Source organism: Coregonus clupeaformis, chromosome 31 (assembly GCF_020615455.1).
Source record: "Coregonus clupeaformis isolate EN_2021a chromosome 31, ASM2061545v1, whole genome shotgun sequence".
In the NCBI taxonomy this organism is placed as follows: Eukaryota; Metazoa; Chordata; class Actinopteri; order Salmoniformes; family Salmonidae; genus Coregonus; species Coregonus clupeaformis.
Genome location: NC_059222.1, coordinates 22,997,609 through 23,021,561, shown reverse-complemented (window position 1 = coordinate 23,021,561; position 23,953 = coordinate 22,997,609). Strand labels below are relative to the sequence as shown.

At 47.7% G+C, this 23,953-nt stretch overlaps 1 protein-coding gene and 1 non-coding gene across 2 annotated transcripts in view; both read right to left on the bottom strand.

The window, feature by feature from the left end:
* Positions 1–738: 738 nt before the first annotated feature.
* LOC121547266 (helicase SRCAP) overlaps positions 739–23,953 on the bottom strand; it is a 39,401-nt gene continuing 16,186 nt past the window's right edge. Inside the window, exons 12-32 of the mRNA XM_045209811.1 lie at positions 22,614–22,791; positions 22,349–22,485; positions 21,780–21,949; positions 21,282–21,474; positions 20,930–21,066; positions 20,483–20,669; positions 20,052–20,379; positions 19,594–19,815; positions 19,229–19,393; positions 18,879–19,013; positions 18,288–18,749; positions 18,063–18,205; positions 14,346–14,656; positions 13,935–14,137; positions 8,452–8,621; positions 7,999–8,195; positions 7,698–7,812; positions 7,479–7,604; positions 6,987–7,169; positions 6,789–6,872; positions 739–6,655 (exon numbers count right to left, since the gene is read on the bottom strand). Of these exons, the coding sequence (XP_045065746.1) occupies positions 2,261–6,655; positions 6,789–6,872; positions 6,987–7,169; positions 7,479–7,604; positions 7,698–7,812; positions 7,999–8,195; positions 8,452–8,621; positions 13,935–14,137; positions 14,346–14,656; positions 18,063–18,205; positions 18,288–18,749; positions 18,879–19,013; positions 19,229–19,393; positions 19,594–19,815; positions 20,052–20,379; positions 20,483–20,669; positions 20,930–21,066; positions 21,282–21,474; positions 21,780–21,949; positions 22,349–22,485; positions 22,614–22,791 (8,241 nt within the window). The 3' untranslated portion in view covers positions 739–2,260. The remainder of the gene's footprint in view (positions 6,656–6,788; positions 6,873–6,986; positions 7,170–7,478; positions 7,605–7,697; positions 7,813–7,998; positions 8,196–8,451; positions 8,622–13,934; positions 14,138–14,345; positions 14,657–18,062; positions 18,206–18,287; positions 18,750–18,878; positions 19,014–19,228; positions 19,394–19,593; positions 19,816–20,051; positions 20,380–20,482; positions 20,670–20,929; positions 21,067–21,281; positions 21,475–21,779; positions 21,950–22,348; positions 22,486–22,613; positions 22,792–23,953) is intronic.
* On the bottom strand, positions 8,693–8,836 carry LOC121548122. The gene has a single exon (XR_005996612.1). It is a non-coding gene; the product is annotated as a small nucleolar RNA SNORD15 (small nucleolar RNA).

Sequence of the window (23,953 nt, the reverse complement as noted above, 5' to 3'; positions counted from 1 at the left end):
GGCCAATTGTGCGCCGCCCATGGGATTCGAACCAGGATCTCTAGTGGCACAGTTAGCACTGCGATGCAGTGCCTTAGACCACTGCGCCACTCAGGAGTTCATACACAGGTGCACCTTGTCCCGGGGCCATTAAAAGGTCACAACACAATGCCACAGATGTCTCTAGTTGAGGGAGCGTGCAATTGTCATGCTGACTGCAGGAATGTCCACCAGAGCATTGAATGTTCACTTCTCTACCCTAAGCTGCCTCAAACGTTTTGTGAGAATTTAGCAGTACGTCCAACTGGCCTCACAACCGTAGACCACGTGTAACCACGCCAGCCCAGGACCGGCACATCCTGCTTCTTCACCTGGGGGGGGGTATTTCTGTCTGTAATAAAGCCCTTGTGTGGAGAAAAAACTCATTCAACCACCCATGGCTGCACCCCTGCACAGTCATGTGAAATACATAGATTAGGGCCTAATGAATTTATTTCAATTGACTGATTTCCTTATATGAACTGTAACTCAGTAAAATCTTTGAAATTGTTGCAGGTTGTTTATTTTTGTTCAGTATACATTTGCCCCATATGCCTACATTCCAACCAGCAATATACATTTTTCATGAATCCTGCATGGCACCTACTGAGATGTGTGCCATGCACAAACACATTTACACTTTAGTCATTTAGCAGATGCCGTTTTCCATGAATTAATCAGTGGATTAAATTAAGGTAAGCAAGACATCCAAACACCCAATCATTTTTTGGTCTTTTTATTCAACTCATTGTCTTTTAATCTTTCAAGTAAAATGATGTGGAATTACAAGGAAACAAAGGAATGTAACAAATGAAAGACATCAAGATAATAAAATAAGACCATATTCCACCCACCCATTCACTCAAACAGCACCCTGCCCAAAAATAGCTTAAAGTAAATTGACAATATATAGAGCCATCTGGAACTGTACCAGTGTTTTATTCACATGTTTTGTCCAAGTACTTACATGAAAGAGGAGCAATGAAGAAATGACGACAGTAAAAAAGAATGATATAGAATTTGGTAGCACTGATGCATAGGGTGCTTCACTTGTGATTTACAGAAAGTTTTTTTTTTTTTTTTTTTTTTTTTTAACTCGGTAAGTTCCACACCCCAACGTCATGTACTTTACAAGGCAAACTGGGATCTCCGTCCACCAGCTCGGCCTAATAGGCACTAATTATTTTATTCACATGGATTCAATACCCTTTTAGTATAAACTTCATGACGTTGACCATAATGTCTGACTGACTTTGGAAAGGTGAGGAGAATTAAATAAGGTTCTGCTCCTGTTTCTGCATTGCCAGTAAGCAATAAGTACTATCTTCAAGATACATAAGCTCAAGAGAGACAGACATATTTAGAGCTTGAGAGATGCATTGTGTGAGGTACCAGGAACATAGTAGTATTTTGATTGAAATGTATGCACACACAAAAAATACTACACAAAGATGCACTCAAATTAAGCTGAGGACAACATGTCTGATGTGCAAATGAAAAATGCAGGCTGGATTTAAAAAGATGGGCAGAAAATTACAAGATAGGGAGGCCCAAGCAAAGACTAACTCCAGCAAAGATCACATTTACTGATCTGCTCTCTTCCTAATTCCCTGGAAGAAACCATAAAATATCCATAATTTATCAACCGACTAGAACCAAACAGAAGGAGCTAACAAAATGTCCAGAACCCAACTGTCTAAAACCTTCAACTTACGATACAACTGTCACTCAAAAGCTTATTTTGATTCGATAACCCTGGCAGCGAATAAACTCTATATATAGGGCACAATTTAAACCTCTCTCGGACACATCCATCTCTTAGTATTCCAGTCTTTTGAAATGTTTTACAGTACATAGTGTGAACTAACAATTTACTCACTCGCACCAAAGACCCCGGTGTGCAGTCAAGCCACTGTCCGTATGAATTGACACCTCTGGAATGGCACTACCATGGTGCCACCTTTCTCTCTGCAAACAGTCTGGCATCCCTGAGCCTTTCCCCAGTGGATGATGGCTGAACTGGAGAGACCAGCTTTAATGTGGGGTGGGACGAGAGGGCCCAAGAGGGAGAGAGGTCTGACCTGCACAACACTCATAGTTCTGCTCTGGTCTCTGTCAGTGTAGACAAAGCAGCAGCTTTAGAGGTCATTTCCCCTCTGTTACCACCTACCCCTCTATTATTCCACTCAGAAACCCTCACTCCTTCTCGCTGCTTTTTTTATTTTTATCTCTAGTCCTCCCATCATGTCTTGTTGTGTTGGGCAGAGGAGGAGCGGGTGTTAGCGGCCGGTGTGCGGGCCTGAGCCGCTGCCATAGCCGCCACGCTGCGCAGCACCCTGTCCGGGGTGCCCTCTCCCGAGCCGGCGTTCCCTTCCTGGGAGAGCCTCTCCCGCTTCTGGGCGTGCCTCTCCTTTCTTTCCTTCCGGGTCTCCCTCCCCCGGCCCTCTCCTTCCTTCCTGTGGCTGCGCCTCCTGCCCCTCTCGGTGCTGCGTTCACGTTCGCTGCCGGAGGAGGGTGCTCGTGAGAGGTTGCGCCTGGGCCCGGTGCTCTGGGAGCTGAGGCTATTGCTGCTGCTCTGGCTGCTGCCGCCACCATCGCTACTCGTGCTGCTGCATGCACTGTGGCCCCTGGACGAGCGCGTCTCCCGCTCACCCTCCTCCTTTCCCTCTGAGGGCTTCTTCTTTTCCTTCTCCTTCTTTTTGCTCCCCCTCTTGTTGTTCGTCTCCAGGGCTGGGACGAGGGCACCAGGGCACTGGCGGGTGGAGCGTGCGGCGGTGTGGCTTGACTGGGTGGGGGTTGTGGTCTTGCTGCTTCCTACTTTGTTGATGCAGTTGGTTTGCGGAGTGGCTGGTGCACTTTTAGATTTGGACTTCTGGTTCTTGTCAGAGGAAGCAGGAGAAGTGGCATTCTGCCCACTAGTCTTAGCCGCAGGGTCTTTCCTGCTGCCAGGGGTGTCGATCCTGCCTCGCATGGCAAGGAGTTTGGCTGCAGCATTCAGGGCGGAACACCTCTTCCCTAGGACCTCTGGCTGGGTAGGGCTAGAGGGCACACTGTTGGGCTGGGGTTCTCTCTCTGGGGTGGGCTGAGGAACAGACGATTTCCGGGTGACTCTCACAGAGGATGTCTGGCTGCCAGACTCCCCAGTACTGGTGTTGTTGGACACAGTCCTGCCCACACGTTCAGAGCTCCTGGCGGGTCTTCCAATCCGCCCGTTGCTCTCTCCATCCCCCTCGGTCTCCTGTCGGCTCTGGGCTGAGCGGGTGAGGAGGCGCTCCTTCCTGGTTTCAGAGGTGTCAGAGTCTGAAGAGGAGGACCTGGACTGCTTCCTCTGTGTAGTGTTGGTGAAATCTTCCTCTGTCTTCACCTTTTCTGGGTCAGAGCAAACCTCCCCTCGCATCCTCTTGGCATGTGCCCTCTTCTCTGCACCCTTCTTGTGTTGGGCTGACCGTGTGGGAGTGGATGTGGAACACACAGAGGAGGGAGAGGAGGAGCGCACAGACTCCTGACTGCTCTGGCGACTGAGAGGCCTCTTCTTGCTGGCGGCTCTGTCATCTCCGACGCTCTCCTCTACCTTCTGTTTATCAGTTTCTTCTGGCCGAGGAGCCACTGGGGCCTCTGGGTCAGCAAGCGAGGGAGTGGGAGAGACAGTGTCTTTGGCTTCATGAGAATTCTCCACTTTCCTATTTTTCAGTTGAGAGTCACTAATCTCTTTAGTCTTTTTGTCCTCTTTAGCCTCCTGGGTGTCTACCTCCATGTCTGTTATCTTCTCTGAATCTCTGTTATGGGCAGTCTCCACTGGAGCAGGCTCCAAAGCCTGGTTCTCAGTGGCAGCCACAGCTGTAGAGATGCTGGATGTAATAGGAATTTGGGCCAGGGGGAGTACTTGTGTTGAACTTGGAGTGGGGATTGGGGGGGATATCTGTGTGTGGATTTTGGTGGTGGTGGAGTTGGGTACTTGGGAAGGGGTGGAGGTTGGTGTTGTGGTAGTAGCTGCAGCAACAGTGGTGACAGTTCTGGTTGGGGCTGCTGTGGGGATGGTGTTGGGAATTGGAGCAGAGGTTGTGTTGATCGTGGTAGGGACTGGTGTGTGGGTTGGTTTAATGGTTGTGACAGTTGTGGTAGGGTCTGGTGTAGCAGTTGATGTGATGGTTGGTGTAGGGCCTGGTGTGGGGGTTGTGGTGGTGATTTTGGTAGAAGTTGGTATGGAGGTTGTGGCAGGAGATGCTGTGATGGCTGTGGTTGGGGCTGGTGTAACGGTGGTGACAATTCTGGGTGGGGCTGGTGTGGAAATTGTGGTCAGATCGGCGATTGAGGTTGTGGTTGGTTTACTAAGTGTTGGTAGATGGGTTGTGACAATTGTGGTAGGGACCGGAGTAGGGGTTGGTTTGACATTTGTGACTGTTGGTGTGGGGGTGCTGGTTGGAGTAGAGGCTGAGGTGGACATTTTGGGGATTTGGGCTCGAGCTGGAGTAGGGATAGTGATTTGGGTGAGGGGAAGAGTGGAAATCTTGTTGTGGGTAGGGGTGAAGATTTGTGTGGTAGTTGTTGTGGAGATTGATGGAGAAGTGGAGACTGGCGGTGAAGTGGCAACTCTAGGTCTTGAAGTGAGGAATTGGGCCAGGGTTGAGGTGAGGACTGCAGTTGGAATTCGAATGGGACCAGAGGTTGACCTTGAGGCAGGACCAAAGGTCATCCTCGATGTGGATACTGTGTGTGAGCTTGGGGTGGAAACTGTGGGCGAACTTGCGGCAGGAACAGAGGTTGACTTTAAGGTGGGGACTGTGGGTGAGCTTGTGGAGGGGATTGCAATTGGAACAGAGGTGGAAATGGTGGGTGAGCTTGAGACAGGGACATCGCTTGAGGTGGAGACAGAGATTGGAATTGAGGTGGGAACTTGAGTTCGGCTTGGTGCAGGAATAGCAGTTGTGGTAAGGACTTGAGCTGGGCTTGGCGCAAGGATAGCAGTTAGGGTTGTGATAGGGACCTCAGTCTTAGTGTCTGCTTTTAATGTTGCGGTGGAGTCCTCAGCTTTGGTAGACGGAGAGGCTTGGCTGGTGCAGACAGCAGAGGAGGCCACAGTTTGAGGCTTAGTGGGGGCAGACAGGGGTAGTGGCTCTGTGTCAACAGCAGCAGTGTCAGACAGGGAACCAGCTTGGCTGGTGGTGCTGGCAGTGGGGGCGTTTGAGTTCTGCACTGCACCCACAGCATCCGTTACAGTAGTCGAGTCCTTGCGGGGACGACCTCTCTTGCGTTTTGGGGAGAGGGGTGGGCTCCCCTCCTCAATTGGTGAGGTAGGGTGGGGAGGGGATACATGCTCTGGCTGGGGTTCCGCCACCCTGAGGGGAGTCTTGGGGGGTCGTCCCCTCTTTCGTTTCAACGGTGTGGTGGAGTTAGAAACATTAGTGCCTGAGGACGCATTGCCTTCTTTTCCTGGCTGAGTGTCCATTTTCCTGTGGTAGTTCCCTCCCCTCCCTCGGCCCAGCCCCTGCTCTCCTAACTGGGCCGCCACGCGAGACTCACTCTCAAGCCGCCGCCGCACTGGCAGGTTCCTCAGCACCGGCATGTCAGGGGAGTGGTAGGGTGGGGAGTAAGGGGGGTAGCTTCTGGCAGGATGGGTGTGTCTTGAAGGGGATTCTTGGTCCTCTGGGAGGTTGGTGGTCTTTGAGGAGTATTTTGAGGCAGTCCCTTTCTCTTTGGGGGTCTGGTTGATTTTGTCAGGGGTCTGGGGTGTAGCATCTCTGCTTGGCTCGTCTGAGCCTCGGCCCGACTCTGCGTGCTCCGTCTCCTCTGATGAGCCTCCTCCCGTTCCGCTGCCTCTCCTCCTCTTCCTGGGCTCCTTGTCCTCCACCACTGTAACCAGGCGACCAGGGAGCCTCCGCAGGACCTTGGCCGACGGGGAATGTTCCGGAAGGCCTAGCAGGACCTCCCCGTCGGCTGACTGGCGCTTGCGTGGCGACCGGGAGAGAGAGCACACCGAGGGGGGAGATAGGGACTTGCTGTCATAATCCCTGGCCTGGGCAGAGTATGACTGGTGGTCCACCGGACACGAGGAGACACACACTCCCTGCTCCCTCCTGGGTGACTTGGTGTCTAACTCCCCTGGTAGTGTCAGTGGTTTCTCAGCTGGAGGACTGGTGGCAGTGGAAGGCACTGAGCTGGAGTGGGACTGGGTCCGGAGAGGTGGCGCTGCCGACACAGATTTGAGGCTGGAGTCTCTAGAAGGAGAGGCCGGGGTTGTCGCTGCAGGTTTGGCAGATTCCTCGAGCCTTGCTGGGGTGGTGTGGGCCCTGGGGTGCTCTGTGCGGGCCGGGGTGGTGGTGTCTTTGGTCCCCCCTCGTCCTCTCAGAGCAGAGCGGAGTCTTTCAGGCACTTCTCTGTTGGTGGGGGTTGGGGTGTCGGAATCTGGCGAAGTGGGCGGTGGGGAGGCCGTGGTCCCTCGGAGCCTGCCACTGGTCCTGGTGGAGGGGGCGCCTTTCTCTTTGTGTTTGCGTGGGCGGCGGCCGGACCCGGGCGTCGAGGACTCCTCTGCTGGCTGTGATGAGAAGTCCTCTTCGTCGTTGTCTGAGGAGCCTGCTTGCAGCTTCAGGCCCTCCTCCTTTGCCTGGTCCAGCCCCTTCCTGGCAGCCTCCACCTGCTCCTGTAAACACAGAGCAGAGAGATGGGCAGTTGTTAATGCTTTTTATTTTAACTCAGGTCTCTAATAGGGTGAACCAATTAAACATGGACACACGTCAAGCTCTCCTAAATGCACTGAGAAATAGCAAACTTACCTCGGCTTGCTTTAATTCCTCCTTACACACATCCTCCAGTGAAGCCTCCAGGAAGTTCATAGCATAGCGTTCTATAGGAGTTAGCTGAGATATGGGGGTAACAGATAGGCGGTCAGATTTGCAAAAAGCTAAATGTGCTCCACATCGTCAAATAACAGATGGGATAGGCCAAAAACAGGGATATTGAGCAACAATCACCTGCTCCACAAGAGCCGCTATCTCCTGCTCAGCCTTGGAGAGCTCCTCCTCTTCCGGGTCCCTCCCTTCACCAGCCTCGTCCAATGGGATGGCCTCGTTGAACTCTGCCAGTTCAGCTACCTGCTCTGCTTTGGCTTGGGAAGCGGCCACTATGTCCTCCTCATCCTCAGCACGACACAGGGCCTGTGGCAGAGAGAAAATTAGTTTATGGGAACAGTACTACCTGGAGTAAGATTGATGTTTTGCTGACTTAAATAACACAATCATTGGACCTCTAATAATCAAGTTTATTCATTATATATTTAAAGCTTATTTGTATGGAGTCAGTGCTGGTCCAAACACTCAGGTGCTAGTCTCTGGGTCTCTTCCAGACTCCTGCTGCTGTTTGTTGTGGTATAAACAGGCATCTATGGTCTGAGAGACACCTGCTCTGAACACCCCAGTAAACCTCCTATACATCCTGTTATTGCTAGTGTGTTGGTTGTGACTGACCTGCTCCAGGATGGTGGTGCTCTGTTTGTTGCCCGTCTCCTCTTCCTCAGGCTGGGGCACAGAGAGCTCTACGGTCACCTCCTTCTTCTCCCCCTCCGTAACTTCAAATAGTTCCCTGATGGTTTGCTGAGAGGAGAGAGAGGAGCGTAGTTCGTTTTGAATTGCCCTCAATTCAGAGTGAATGGACGACGTCAAAGAGTTGTATCAGTGGAGACGTACCTGTTTGAAGAAAGCGGTGGTGAAGTTGCCTCCTTCGATGGCCATGTCTCCCAGCATCCTCTTCTGGTTGGCCTTCTTCAGGATGTTTTCCTCCACCGTGCGCTCACTGATCAGCCTGGAAGGGGGAAGAGTGTTCAACACATTGTCATATCTTCAGAGTCGAAGTATGTGGACTGCCATGCTGCTTCTGGAGACTTTGTGTAAAATCTAGAGGAAACTAAACAACTACCATAGTCCTGAGATGATGTGCCTTAGAGGGAAGTAATGTCAGGGGATGGCAGGGGATGGTTTCACTGTGTACCTGTAGATGTGGACGTCGCGGGTCTGTCCGATGCGGTGGCAGCGGTCCTGGGCCTGGGCGTCCATGGTGGGGTTCCAGTCACTGTCGTAGAACACCACCGTGTCGGCGCCCGTCAGGTTCACCCCCACGCCGCCGCTACGTGTGGACAGGATGAAGCAGAAGATGCGGCGGTCCGCGTTGAAGCGATCCATTAGGGACTGAGAGGGGGAGAAAGATGTATAACGGACACAGGAGAAACCAAATGTTTTTTGTTTTCAACCAACAGTCAGCATCCTTCAGCAGTTTCAGCACAGTATTGAACTCCGGGTCAATTTCATTCAACTCAAGAAACCAAAAGAGCCGTAAAATTCCTTGTCCAAAAGAATTTGAATTGAAATGGAATTGACCCCAACTAATTGAGTTGCTGAGGTCCAACACAACAGTAGAATCCCATAGAGCTCAGGAGCCACTCACCTGTCTCTGCTCGACGCGGGTGCTGCCGTCCAGGCGGAGGTAGATGTGCCCGTGGTAGCCAAGGAACTGCTCCAGCACGTCCAGCATGCGGGTCATCTGGGTGAAAATGAGCACACGGTGTTGGCCCTCCTTCAGTCGTCGCAGCAGAGTGTGGAGCGTCTGCAGCTTACCTGCACACACCACAGAGTGTTATCGTTCAAAGGCTGTATTGAGTTGAAAGCACTTTTACTTTTTTGGGGCCCCTTCTCAGACAAATGCCTCAATGTCTTCAACTGAAAGACACGCTGCTCTGGGGTACTGAACCCAGAGACACAGAACCTGAGCCTGACGCAGTGAACCCAGAGACTGTATCCCGTTTTGACTCATCATCGTATCATCACTGAAGTAACAGCACTTCAGTAACAATTACTATGCTTTATCTTGGCCAGGTCGCAGTTGTAAATGAGAACTTGTTCTCAACTGGCTTACCTGGTTAAATAAAGGTGAAATAAAAATAAAAAACTTATCCTTAACACAGTGGCTTTCCGTGTCATGGTGTGTGCAAACACACAGCCAAACTGATGGAGGTGTCAGAGTTCAAATTCCTCGATGAATGCCAAGCGAAAACAAGACAAGTTTCCTAAAAGACTCTGCATGGTCAATCCGATGTCTGCAATGGCCGGACCACATTTACTGCAATGCGGCCGCCGCAGAAGTCAGAGCATTCATATATCTTGCGATTCAGCGAGCTGTCATACGCATCCGATAAATGTGTCTGCACCGCACCACTCGTAGTGATTCAGTTCTAACAACTTTAAATGTTATGCAGCAAAAACAGTCAAATATATTGAACAAAAATAAACTCAACATGCAACAATTTCAAAAGATTTTACTGAGTTACAGTTCATATAAGGAAATCAGTCATTAGGCCCTAATCTATGGATTTTACATGACTGGGCTGGGGTGCAGGCATGGGTGATCATGCTGTTTAATTAGCTTCTTGATATGCCACACCTGTCAGATGGATGAATTATCTTGGCAAAGGAGAAAATGCTCACTCACAGGGATGTTTTTTATTTCAGCTCATGAAACATGGGACCAACACTTAACATTTAGATTTTTCCCAGTGTATATCCAAATCAGATTTTAGTAACCACATTGTGGGCTTGTTACAATACATCAATCATCATGACAGACTTAACAAATAAACACTTTGTTAGATCAGATTTGTTGAATGTGCGCCAATCCAACGTCCTTCTACCCCACTGTCTGCATTCCATTGACTTTTTACCGCGTCTATCCACATTATCTCCCCGATCTCTTTCCAGAAGTTCAAACTCATTTTCCTGTCTTGGAAATCTCTACACAAGGTTTTTTATTTGTTAACTTGATCTGACAGCCTTTCGTCAAAGTTCTCCATGTTTGTTGTCAAGAAAGTGAGTTTGTGTTTATACAGGATGTACCGGCCCCACCTATTGTTATAAGCTGACATATGGAATTGTTTTAAGACATTTAGCCATTTGATTTTGAATTTTAGGACCCCTTTAGGTGTCCCCAAAAAATAGAAAACAATTATTTAATAAAATATAGAATTTTTACGCATCGAAAAACACATTCGTAAATGGCAGAAAAGACAGTAAAAAAAAAAAAAGTCATAAATATATATAGTACTAGTCAAAAGTTTGGACACGCCTACTCATTCAAGGGTTTTTCTTTATTTTTACTATTTTCTACATTGTAGAATAATAGTGAAGACATCAAAACTATGAAATAACACATATGGAATCATGTAGTAATCCAAAAAGTGTTAACAAATCAAAATATATTTTATATTTAAGATTCTTTAAATATGACAGCTTTGCACACTCTTGGCATTCTCTCAACCAGCTTCACCTGGAATGCTTTTCCAACAGTCTTGAAGGAGTTCCCACATATGCTGAGCACTTGTTGCCTGCTTTTCTTTCACTCTGCGGTCCAACTCATCCCAAACCATCTCAATTGGGTTGAGGTCGGGTGATTGTGGAGGCCAGGTCATCTGATGCAGCACTCCATCACTCTCCTTCTTGGTCAAATACCCCTTACACAGCCTGGAGGTGTGTTAGGTCATGCTGAATAACTGTGCCTTGAATTCTAAATAAATCAATGACAGTGTCACCAGCAAAGCACCCCCACACAACCTCCTCCTCCATTCTTCAAGAGTTCATCCGTTCACCTACTCTGCGTCACACAAAGACACGGCGGTTGGAACCAAAAATCTCACATTTGGACTCATCAGACCAAAGGACAGATTTCCACTGGTCTAATGACCATTGCTCGTGTTTCTTGGCCCAAGCAAGTCTCTCCTTCTTATTGGTGTCCTTTAGTAGTGGTTTCTTTGCAACAATTCGACCATGAAGGTCTGATTCACACTGTCTCCTCTGAACAGTTGATGTTGAGATGTGTCTGTTACTTGAACTCTGTGAAGCATTTATTTAGGCTGCAATTTCTGAGGCTGGTAACTAATGAACTTATCCTCTGCAGCAGAGGTAACTCTGGGTCTTCCTTTCCTGTGGCGGTCCTAATGAGAGCCAGTTTCATCATAGCGTTTGATGGTTTTTGCGACTGCACTTCAAAGTTCTTGAAATGTTCCAGATTGACTGACCTTTATGTCTTAAAGTAATGATGGACTATCGTTTCTCTTTGCTTATTTGAACTGGTCTTGTCATAATATGGACTTGATCTTTTACTAAATAGGGCTATCTTCTGTATACCAACTCTACCTTGTCAGAACACAACTGATTGGCTCAAACGCATTAAGGAGGAAAGAAATCCCACAAATTAACTTTTAACAAGGCACACCTGTTAATTGAAATGCATTCCAGGTGACTACCTCATGAAGCTGGTTGAGAGAATGCCAAGAGTGTGCAAAGCTGTCATCAAGGCAAAGGGTGGCAACTTTGAAGAATCTCAAATATAAAATATGTTTTGAATTGTTTAACACTTTTTTGGTTACTACAAGATTCCATATGTGTTATTTCATAGTTTTGATGTCTTCACTATTATTCTACAATGTAGAAAATAGTAAAAATAAAGGAAAACTCTGGAATGAGTAGGTGTGTACAAACTTTTGACTGGTACTCTCTGTGTGTGTGTGTGTGTGTGTGTGTATATTTTTTTTAAACATTTGTCATTTAGCAGACACTCTTATCCAGAGCGACTTGCAGTTAAGTGAGTGCATACATTTTCATACTGGCCCCCGTGAGAAACGAACCCACAAGCCTGGCGTTGCAAGCGCCATGCTCTACCAACTGAGCTACAGGGGACTAATATATATATATATATATATATATATATACACACACATACACACATATATACACACACAGATCTGGAAAAAAAAAATCTCTTAAAATCAGCATCTCTACATGTATGACAGCCATTCCATTCCAGTGTCTGTTGAATTCCAACACAGGCACACCTCATTCTACTGAATTAGGTACTGATTAGGTGATCACCTGAACCAAATCTTATTTAACGAGGAAAAGTATAAAAACCACTGCTGTGGTCATCACTATCCTCCTGCAATAGGACCAGCTGGATGGCAAAAACTGTGCTAATAGTACCTCAAAAGTCATATTAATCAAAAAATAACTATTGACCATGCCAAAAGAGTTGAAAAGGAAAGTTTTGAGTGAGGAAAATAAGGGTCCAATTCTGGCTTTACTGGCAGAGGGATACGGTGAGCGTCAGGTTGCTTCCATCCTTAAATTTCAATGAGTTCAAGCAGCAGACATTGGGGACAACAAAGCTACAGACCGGCAGAGGGCGAAAACTACTCTCTACTGACCGGGATGACCGCCAACTCAATCAAATGTCACTCAACCACCGTAGGATGACATCAAGTGACCTACAAAAAGAATGGCAAACGGCAGCTGGGGTGAAGTGCACGGCGAGGACGGTTCGAAACAGGCTCCTAGGGGCAGGGCTGAAGTCGTGCAAAGCGAGAAAAAAGCCCTTCATCAATGAGAAGCAAAGAAGAGCCAGGCTGAGGTTTGCAAAAGACCATAAGGATTGGACCGTAGAGGACTGGAGTAAGGTCATCTTTTCAGCTTTGCCCAACACCTGGTTGTCTAATGGTTAGACGGAGACCTGGAGAGGCCTACAAGCCACAGTGTCTCGCACCCACTGTGAAATTTGGTGGAGGATCGGTGATGATCTGGGGGTGCTTCAGCAAGACTGGAAGTGGGCAGATTTGTCTTTGTGAAGGACGCATGAATCAAGCCATGTACAAGGTTGTCCTGGAAGAAAACTTGCTTCCTTTTGCTCTGACATTGTTCCCCAACTCTGAGGATTGTTTTTCCAGCAGGACAATGCGCCATGCCACACAGCCAGGTCAATCAAGGTGTGGATGGAGGACCACCAGATCAAGACCCTGTCATGGCCAGCCCAATCTCCAGACCTGAACCTCATTGAAAACTTCTGGAAAGTGATCAAGAGGAAGATGGATGGTCACAAGCCAACAAACAAAGCCGAGCTGCATGAATTTTTGCGCAAGGAGTGGCATAAAGTCACCCAACATCAATGTGAAAGACTGGTGGAGAGCATGCCAAGACGCATGAAAGCTGTGATTGAAAATCAGGGTTATTCCACCAAATATTGATTTCTGAACCCTTCCTAAGTTAAAACATTAGTATTGTGTTGTTTAAAAATGAACATTAACTTATTTCCTTTGCATTATTCGAGGTCTGACAACACTGCATCTTTTTTGTTATTTTGACCAGTTGTCATTTTCTGCAAATAAATGCTCTAAATGACAATATTTTTATTTGGAATTTGGGAGAAATGTTGTCAGTAGTTTATAGAATAAAATAAAAATGTTATTTTTACCCAAACATACCTATAAATAGTAAAACCAGAAAAACTGATACTTTTGCAGTGGTCTCTTAATTTTTTCCAGAGCTGTATATATTTTTTGTTTGTTTTTTACACATATTGAACCCCTTTTTTGGGGTAGGCACAAAACTACCTCCACACTTCCATTCATTTACCGGTTACCTTTAGACAAGTCCCGTGACATTGGTGGGGGTCATAGAGCACAACGGAGAACACCATCGAGTTTGTGAGAATTTCCCTTTTCCATATTAGTTTGTAGCCCAAACGGTTCGGATGCTTCAAAACACAAGTTGGTGTACCGACTTCAGACGAGTACCCAGACACTTGTGGGGGTCGTAGAGTAAAACTGAGACCACCATCGTGTTCGTGAGAGTCTCTCCTTTCCATAGAGTGGTCATAGGCCAAACGATGTCAACACTACAGACATTTTTGTGAGAAGACCGATTTCCGGGATGTCTCATGGTCTGACAAACACCGCTCTAGCTCTGCTACCTTTCCCTGCTGATGCGGAAGTGCGACAGATATCTCTAGATCAAATTGACTGATTATTGTGTTACTTAGATTGACGCACCGGTGTGTCAATTGACTCTAGGGGGTTAAGTCCTATAGAAAACACAGGTGTGGGGACTCACCACAGTCATACTGGATCAGCCTCAGGTCAGGGAAGTGGGTCCTCATGTTGCACTGGATGCGGTGCAGACTGTGTGAGAGCGGGGCCACCTGGGAGGAGAGCAGCGAGGTGAACACGGCCTGCTTGTGGCTCAGAGACGGAGGGGGGTGGCAGCTGTGCATGGTGATGGTCGGAGCCTCCACCGGTGGGATCACAAACGTAAACCTGGAGGAGTAGAAAATAGGGTACCCTCCATCAATCATTAGGCATCACAAGAAAGATAAAACAGCAAGTGTTTGAAAACAGACACACCGAATTCAACTAATGAAGGGCTTGGTGATTAGTTAAATCAAGTGTGTTTGTGAAGGGCTAGAACAGAAATATAGACTGTCTCGTGGTTCCAGACAGTGGAAAGCAGCAGCCAGTGTGTTACCTTTCTATCATATCTTTGAGCAGCTGCAGCCTGTCCTCAGTGGTGTGGATGGCCTCCCTCAGGGCGCGGCTCTGGTCCCAGTAGTTCATGGTGCTGTGGGACTGGGCGAACAAGCAGGCAGCATGGCCTGAGCGGCCCCACTGACCCAGGGCCCTGGGGGCCGGAGCAGGGCAGGAGCCCGGGAGGAAGGTGAGGAAGTCCAGCACCTCATGGCCGTACATGGGCTTGGCGCTGCAGTGCAGGTCATTGATCCGGATGATTTGGGTCAGGCGGCTGTCTCGCTGCTTCTTGCGGCTGTCTGCCAGCCATGACTGACGGAGAGGAAAGGGACAGTTTGTAAGTTGATAGGACAGCAACAGTTAAAGAGGCGCTCCAGAGGATTGAAAACAACCTTGTTACTTTTTTTTTTACGTCCCGTTTTGGACTAAACGTGTCAATGTATGGCTCATACATGGATAATAAACCATCTGCAGTCCTCTCCCAGCGGAGAAAGGCACAGAATCCTTAGATTTTTACTTGCCATAATTTTGTGCAATTCAGACATGCTTGTTCATGTCATGTAGTGAGCACACACTCTGAAGTGAGTGGGATTGCCTTGCTACATGCGCTTACCATTTGTTTTTTTGATAACAGCAAAAACACATTGAATACGTTGATCAAATTCATGCATAATAATAATAAAACATTTAAAATGAGATCTATTAGACCTCGGTAGTAGTTTAATTTCTCTTTCAATATGCTACGTTTCTCTGGAAACCAAGCAGAAAATGATGTGCACTATAGATGGTATTATAAACTGGGTGGTTCGAGCCCTGAATGCTGATTGTCTGAAAGCCGTGGTATATCAAACCGTATACCATGGGTATGACAAAACATTTATTTTTACTGCTATAATTACGTTGGTAAACAGTTTATAATAGCAATGAGGCACCTTGGGGGTTTGTGATATATGGACAATATACCACGGCTATGGGCTGTGTCCAGGCACTCCTTGTTGCGTCGTGCGAATAACAGCCGTTAGCCGTGGTATATTGGCCATATACCACACCCCCTCGGGCCTTATTGACAATTGTCAAACTAAATCAGAAACACTATGCTCACAACCTGTATCTCCTAAATGCTGTCGCTGCTGTATTTTGTTAGAATTTTTGAATATATTGCGCAAATCACATACAACTCTCAAGAAATGTATACGGCAAACTTTCACCCACGTTTTTTGCAGCAATTCCACCATGAAGGCCTGATTCACACAGTCTCCTCTGAACAGTTGATGTTGAGATGTGTGTGTTACTTGAACTGTGAAGCATTTATTTGGGCTGCAATGTCTGAGGCTGGTAACTTTATCCTCTGCAGCAGAGGTAACGCTGAGTCTTCCTTTCCTGTGGCGGTCCTCATGAGAGCCAGTTTCATCATAGCACTTGATGGTTTTTGCAAATGTACTTGAAGAAACGTTCAAAGTTCTTGAAATGTTCCGGATTGACTGACCTTCATGTCTTAAAGTAATGATGGACTGTCGTTTCTATTTGCTTATTTGAGCTGTTCTTGCCATAATATGGACTTGATCTTTTACCAAATAAGGCTATCTTCTGTATACCAACTCTACCTTGTCAGAACACAACTGCTTGGCTCAAACGCATTAAGGAAAGAAATTCCACAAATTAACTTTTAAGAAGGCACACCTGTTCATTGAAATGCATTCCAGGTGACTGCCTCATGAAGCTGGTTGAGAGCATGCCAAGAGTGTGCAAAGCTGTCATCAAGGAAAAGGGCGGCTATTTGAAGAATCTCAAATATAAAATATATTTTGATTTGTTTAACACTTATGGTTACTACATGATTCCATAGCTCTGATGTCTTCACTATTATTGTACAAAAGTAGAAAATAGTACAACTAAAGAAAAACCCTGGAATGAGTAGGTGTGTCCAAAGTTTTGACTGACTGACACACACACACACACACACACACACACATACATTCCCATAAAAATCCAAATAACTTAACCGATCTTCATTGTAAAGAGTTTAAACACTGTTTCCTATGCTTGTTCAATGAACCCTAAACAATGAATGAACATGCACCTGTGGAATGGTCCTTAAGACACTAACAGCTTACAGACGGTAGGCAATTAAGGTCACAGTTATGAAAACTTAGGACACTAAAGAGGCCTTTCTACTGACTCTGAAAAACACCAAAAGAAAGATGCCCAGGGTCCCTGCTCATCTGTGTGAACGTGCCTTAGGCATGCTGCAAGGAGGCATGAGGACTGCAGATGTGGCCAGGGCAATAAATTGCAATGTCCGTACTGTGAGACGCCTAAGACAGCGCTACAGGGAGACAGGACAGACAGCTGATCGTCCTCGCAGTGGCAGACCACGTGTAACAACACCTGCACAGGATCGGTACATCCAAACATCACACCTGCGGGACAGGTACAGGATGGCTACAACAACTGCCCGAGTTACACCAGGAACGCAAAATCCCTCCATCAGTGCTCAGACTGTCCGCAATAGGCTGAGAGAGGCTAGACTGAGGGCTTGTAGGCCTGTTTTAAGGCAGGTCCTCACCAGACATCACCGGCAACAACGTTGCCTATGGGCACAAACCCACCGTCTCTGGACCAGACAGGACTGGCAAAAAGTGCTCTTCACTGACGAGTCGCGGTTTTGTCTCACCAGGGGTGATGGTGGGATTCACGTTTATAGTCGAAGGAATGAGGGTTACACCGAGGCCTGTACTCTGGAGCGGGATCGATTTGGAGGTGGAGGGTCCGTCATGGTCTGGGGCGGTGTGTCACAGCATCATCGGACTGAGCTTGATGTCATTGCAGGCAATCTCAACGCTGTGCGTTACAGGGAAGACATCCTCCTCCCTCATGTGGTACCCTTCCTGCAGGCTCATTCTGACATGACCCTCCAGCATGACAATGCCAACAGCCATACTGCTCGTTCTGTGCGTGATTTCCTGCAAGACAGGAATGTCAGTGTTCTGCCATGGCCAGCGAAGAGCCCGGATCTCAATCCCATTGAGCACGTCTGGGACCTGTTGAATCGGAGGGTGAGGGCTAGAGCCATTCCCCCCAGAAATGTCCGGGAACTTGCAGGTGCCTTGGTGGAAGTGTGGGGTAACATCTCACAGCAAGAACTGGCAAATTTGGTGCAGTCCATGAGGAGGAGATGCACTGCAGTACTTAATGCAGCTGGTGGCCACACCAGATACTGAATGTTACTTTTGATTTTGACCCCCCCTTTGTTCAGGGACACTTATTCCATTTATTTTAGTCACATGTCTGTGGAACTTGTTGAGTTTATGTCTCAGTTGTTGAATCTTGTTATGTTCATACAAATATTTACACATGATAAGTTTGCTGAAAAATAAGTTTCTTTTTTTGCTGCGATATATATCTTTGTGCACTGCTGCAGGGGCTCAACAGCAATTACGTGATGACGTAGTACACAACTTCCTATTTGGCTCTTGGGCGCGGCTTTCAGAACTACTGCCAAAAAATATACAAAAGTTATGAAGTCTCTTTAAAGGAACATGACAGGAGTCAGTTTAAGAATTCTGCTGTGGATTGATGACTGACAGAACTAAAAAAGGTACTACTGTGGGATATACGCAAAAAAATATGACAACCTCATTATTTCCTACATGGTGATTGAAACAAGTAACAAGAAAAAATATATATGTTTTAAAAGAAGCAGATATAGTGGAAGTACCATGTAGAAGGGGGAGCGAGGATGTGGGCGAGGTTGTGCCCGAGGTCGAGGGGGGACAAATCCACCAACATGGGACCCTGATTTAGGAACGGCTGATTTAGTGTCGCTGCTCTCCTCACGCGTCGACAAAGAATTCAGACGAGCTAGAGAGGAGAAGTGACTTGTTCAATACAAAGATTGTAAATACAGAAACTGTTTTTAAATTATTTGCATTCATCTCCTCACCTTTCTGTTCTGTGCTGGTTTCTACCTTGGTTTCAATCTTCAGCACTGGGCGAGGGGGCTGGGGCTGACTGGGGTCTGGGGTAGGGATTTGAGGGGGGGCAGGAGTAGGGGTTCGAGGAGGGGCTGGTGTAAGGATTTGAGGGGGGGCTGTGGTAGGGGTTCGAGGAGGGGCTGGTGTAGGAATACGAGGAGGGGCTTGGGTAGCGGTTCTAATTGTGACTGACGTAGGGGTTCTAGGTGGGGCCAGGGTGTATTGAGCAGTGGCAGGTCCGGGGTGGCGATGTGCAGGGGGGGTTCTCACAGCAATGTTGGCATTGGCATGGTGGTGTATGGAGGGTGATGCCTGGGTAGCTACGCGGGGAGAAGGGGGCACTGCCAGGGTGGGTACACCCCCTCCTTCCTTGCTTGACTGGCGTACCACTATCTTCACGATCCCAGAGCTGGTCACCATGGAGGAGGGCACTGGAGAGGAAAGACGGGTAAGTACATGACCATCACTGAACCGCCTTAACAACAAGTCCAGGGTAAAAGACAGCTAACCAGAGAAGATCAGATCAGTTACCACAGACTTGAAGGAGGATGCTGCTGTACCTTGAGAAGCGTTGAGAGGCAGCTGGATTTCCGAGGGTGCTGGAGAGGGGGTGGCAGAACTGAACACTGCTACCTGGGCTGGCTGGCTGATGAGGTGGTGCTGCCCTCCGCTGGTCACCAGATGCATGAAGTTACCTGTGGAGCCCACAGTTAGAACCACACCAGTAAGAACGCATTTAGACACTCCTGTCAGTGCAGGATAGGATAGGATAGATACTGTACCACGGAATTAAATAGAACACCAAGATGGCTGCCTGTATCAACACACTCTAGAGTTTTATGACATGGGCCACTCTATTAATATATATCTCTATATACTGTTCTATGATACTGTTAGGATCTGAGCGGACCTTGTACTGGGCGTGGAGGGGCCACAGGGACCTGGTGGAGCTGGGTTCCAGACAGGGTGAGCTTGTTGCCCTGCAGTTGGAAGGTAACAGGCTTACTGCCCTGGCACGACGACACAGGACGGCCAGCCAACGAGGCCAGGTGGGCGATACTCACTACCTCCCCAGCTGAGATAGAGAGATGAAGAAAGAGAGAGTCATTAAAGAAATGAACTGTTGATGAGTGTCATTTCACCAGTATGCATAAACAAAAAAGGTAAGGAATTTACATTCCAATACATCTTCAGTGCATTTTCAGTTTGTACTTATGCACTGTTCACGCACATTGGTTGCCTGACAGAGTGTTTGAGAGAATGGCAGGTACTCACAGGGAAGCCGGGCCTGCATGTCTGGGCTGAGCAGAACCCGTTGGGTCATGACGTTGCTCGGAGGAAGGGTGGGATGGGTGGCGGGGTTGCAGGAGACGGTGGGCGGGCGCACAGCCAGGACTGGCATTGGGGAGCCAGACCTCACAACAGTGCCCACCGCAAAGGGGCCGCTGGGGTGCATGGGCAGGCGTGAAGGGGCAGTGGGTGCCACTGAACACAACACTGAGGGTTCATGGAAACAAGGGAATAGAAGACAGGATTACATTATGTCTGGTTGTGTAGAATACAATAGTTTGTCTGGCTGTGTAGATGTTTCCACAAGAAATGTTGAATGGAATGCATGTTAAAATCAGACCATAAGAAAAAAAAAACACTTCGATCATGTTGATCTTTTCCATGTAAAATCAACAACTATTCAAGCATTATTTATTTCTAACGCCATGCTATTTAGTACTAACCTTGTTGGACTGGAGGTGGAGGGGTGGGCGTTGGGGTCACATCCTGGATGAGACGGGGCATTGGGGCCTGAGCTGCAGGGGTGACAGGGCAGGTGAGCAGAGGGTTGTTCACCACCAGCACCGTGCAACCATCAGCCTTAGGTAACGGCTGGAACATCCTGTTGACCTTCATGCGGACAGGTTTGGGGCGGGGAGGGGGGTCGGGGGACTCCATGACCTCCTGGATCAGCTGGCGGCTGACCTTCCTGCGGGGCAGAAACACGTCGGCCTGGTACCTGGACACGCTGCCCTCTAGACCCACCAGGTCAAACATGGACAGGTCACCGCGCTGAGGGACAGAGGAGAGTAGAGGTTATGGAGGTTTAGATACGTATAAATGCATTTTATATGCATCTAAACGTTTATATGTGCGCACACACTCAGATGCTAACCTTGAATGGGGAGATCTCCAGGGCTCGCTGTACCAGGGAGGCTGTATGGAAGACGATGGGCTTGGTGATGAAGGGGGAGTGGATGGGCCGAGGGTCAAACAGGTTGGGGTGGTTACACACTTTACGGAGCTGCATCAAGATGTTGATCACAGACATGAAGTGACCGCTAGCCAGCGTTTCCCGGGTGCTAAGAGAGAGAGAGCGATAAAAAGGGAGAGAAATACAGTGAGATTACAAAAAAAAGGGATTCCTATACAATGCTAACTAGTAGATGATCTAAGCAACAGTAGCTGTTTAAAGTACATCATAGTGATGTAAAAACCTTCTGGCAATGAGAAATAGGAATATACAGGTAAAAAGCTAATTACTGGCAGAATTTCAAACCAATGAGCCCTCCTGCAATGCATTAATTTGCTTCCAGTAACCCCCTTGTCTATAGATACTCACGAGGCCTGTGCCATGAAGTCATCGTAGAGGAAGCGCTGTCTCTTGGACAGACGGCAGCGCACCACATGTTCATACTTCTTAGGCATCTGCTTCTCCACATCCACCTTGATTCTCCTCAACAGAAACGGCCTAAGCACCTGGAAGGTAAAAACAGAAAGTGGTGATATATCGGGTTAGGGAACAGAATGTCTTTCAAAACATCTCAATGTGCGCAAACATGTAAAACAGTTAGTGGTAATAAATAGTAACTTCTTATTTAACATTAATCTGGACCCTCCTAAATATTTTGGACCAATCCACACCCCCTTGACCAACTGCGCGTTACTCCATCTATGCCAGCCTGAGTTCTTACCTTATGTAACCTCTTGACCAGACCCTCATTGTACTCCTGGCTGCCCTCGATCATGCCGGTGAGGGGGTTGGAGAACCACTCCTTGAACTCTCGGTGTGACTGGAAGACGTGGGGCATGAGGAAGTGCATCAGGGACCACAGCTCCATCAGGCTGTTCTGCAGTGGGGTGCCCGTCAAGAGCAGGCGCCTCTGACTGGGGCCAGAAAAAACATAGAATACGTTATAATGACCAGAGGTTATGACTAAAGATTTTTATATTCTACTGGACGAAGAACTTTCAGATTTTGTTGTCATAATTTTGACTGATATTGGTAAAGGAAGAATGCAGAGAAATGGAAGCACTTGTCTGAAGGTTTTTAGAAAAGCGCTATAAGAATCCTTTGTATTATTATGATTATTTATTCATTCATAAATGAGGATTATAAATGTTCAATGGCAACAGTTATACTAGTCATCTATAACCATCTCCTCCCTCCTCTCCCCTCCCTTAGTGCGGACCTGTTGAAGTTGAGCAGGCTTTGCCAGCGCTGGGACTTGAAGTTCTTGATGTTCTGGGCCTCGTCCAGGATGAGGTAGCGCCAGGACTTGCGACGGAAGGCCTGGTGGTCCTGCAGCACCAGCTTGTAGGAGGTGATGCACACGTGGAAGGCGTTGGGCTTGGTCCAACCCTGAAAATATGACTTTTTTTATTAGCTTATCGAAAGGGTCTGGCACTTGAATTGATCCACTTCAGTGGGCCAGGGCTTTTATCCACTTCAGTATGCAAGACTGACTTTTTGTTCAGTTGGAATGAGACAGGGAGCACCAGAAAGGAGATGAGAAAGCACCAGTGAAGATTATTTTGGAACCCGCAAGGGAAAAGGAAAAGAGGTCGCCAAAGAAAAACCTGGAGGCGGGAGTTTGAGGCAGAACATCTGCAAGGGGTGAAACAAGCTGGAGAGGACTGCCCAGAACAGATTGCGCTGGAGAGGAGTCATCGTGAGGTGCCGTGGGCCCGAGTTAGTGAGTGCCAGTGAAGATTTGTATCCATTTACAAGGGAATTTGGTGATTGTTGGTAGTTGTTTACCTGTCTCTTGAGTTTCCTCTCCTTCTGACTGCCGTAGTAAGTGAGGATTTTGAATCCAGGACACCAGCGCTTCAGCTCCATCTCCCAATTCAGCATCACACTGGTTGGCACGATAATCAGATGGGGCCCCCAGTTACCTGAACAACCAACTTGATTTAGTATCCGATATATAGGTTGGTGCATCTCTTCTATTGTCCTGGTAAAACGTTGAAACGTTGGTGTATGAATGGACGAAAGGATTGTAATGAATGACTCAATGTCTTACCCTTTTCACAGGCGAGGTGAGCCAGCAGGGCGATGGTCTGGATAGTCTTCCCCAGGCCCATCTCGTCAGCCAGGATGCCGTTGAGCTTCTTCTCGTACATGGTGACCAGCCAGTCCAGGCCGATGTGCTGGTACTCACGCAGCTGGCCCACCAGCAAGAACGGAATGGGAGTCTTGACCTATTGACGAAGAACAAACAATTACATGAATAAAGAGATATAGACTAGTTAAATACACTATATATACACACAAAAGTATGTGGACACCCCTTAAAATTTGTGGATTCGGCTATTTCAGCCACACCCATTGCTGGCGTGTATAAAAATCGAGCACACAGCCATGCAATCTCCATAGACAAACATTGGCAGTAGAATGGCCTTACTGAAGTGCTCAGTGACTTTCAACATGGCACTTTCCAAAAAGTCATTTAGTCATATTTCTGCCCTTCTACAGCTGCCTCAGTCAACTGTAAGTGCTGTTATTGTGAAGTGGAAACGTTGAGGAGCTACAACAGCTCAGCCACGAAGTGGTAGGCCACACAAGCTCACAGAACGGGACCGCCGAGTGCTGAAGCGTGTAAATATCGTCTGTCATCGGCTGCAACACTCACTACCGAGTTCCAAACTGCCTCTGGAAGCAACGTCAGCACAAGAACTGTTCGTCGGGAAATGGGTTTCCATGGCCAAGCAGCCGCACACAAGCCTAAGATCACCATGCGCAATGCCAAGCGTCGGCTGGAGTAGTGTAAAGCTCGCCGCCATTGGACTCTGGAGCAGTGGAAATGCGTTCACTGGAGTGATGAATCACGCTTCACCATCTGGCAGTCCGATGGACAAATCTGGGTTTGGCGGATGCCAGGAGAACACTACCTGACCCAATGCATAGTGCCAACTGTAAAGTTTGGTGGAGGAGGAATAATGGTCTCGGGCTGTTTCATGGTTCGGGCTAGGCCCCTTAGTTCCAGTGAAGGGAAATCTTAACGCTATAGCATACAATAACATTTTAGACGATTCTGTGCTTCCAACTTTGTGTCAACAGTTTGGGGACGCCCCTTTCCTGTTTCAGCATGACAACGCCCCTGTGCACAAAGCGAGATCCATACAGAAATGTTTTGTCGAGATCAGTGTGGAAAAACTTGACTGGCCTGCACAGAGCCCTGACCTCAACCCCATCGAACACCTTTGGGATGAATTGGAACGCCGACTACGAGCCAGGCCTAATCGCACAACATCAGTGCCCGACCTCACTAATGCTCTTGTGGCTGAATGGAAGCAAGTTCCAACATACAGTGCATTCGGAAAGTATTCAGACCTTGACTTTTTCCACATTTTCTTACGTCAC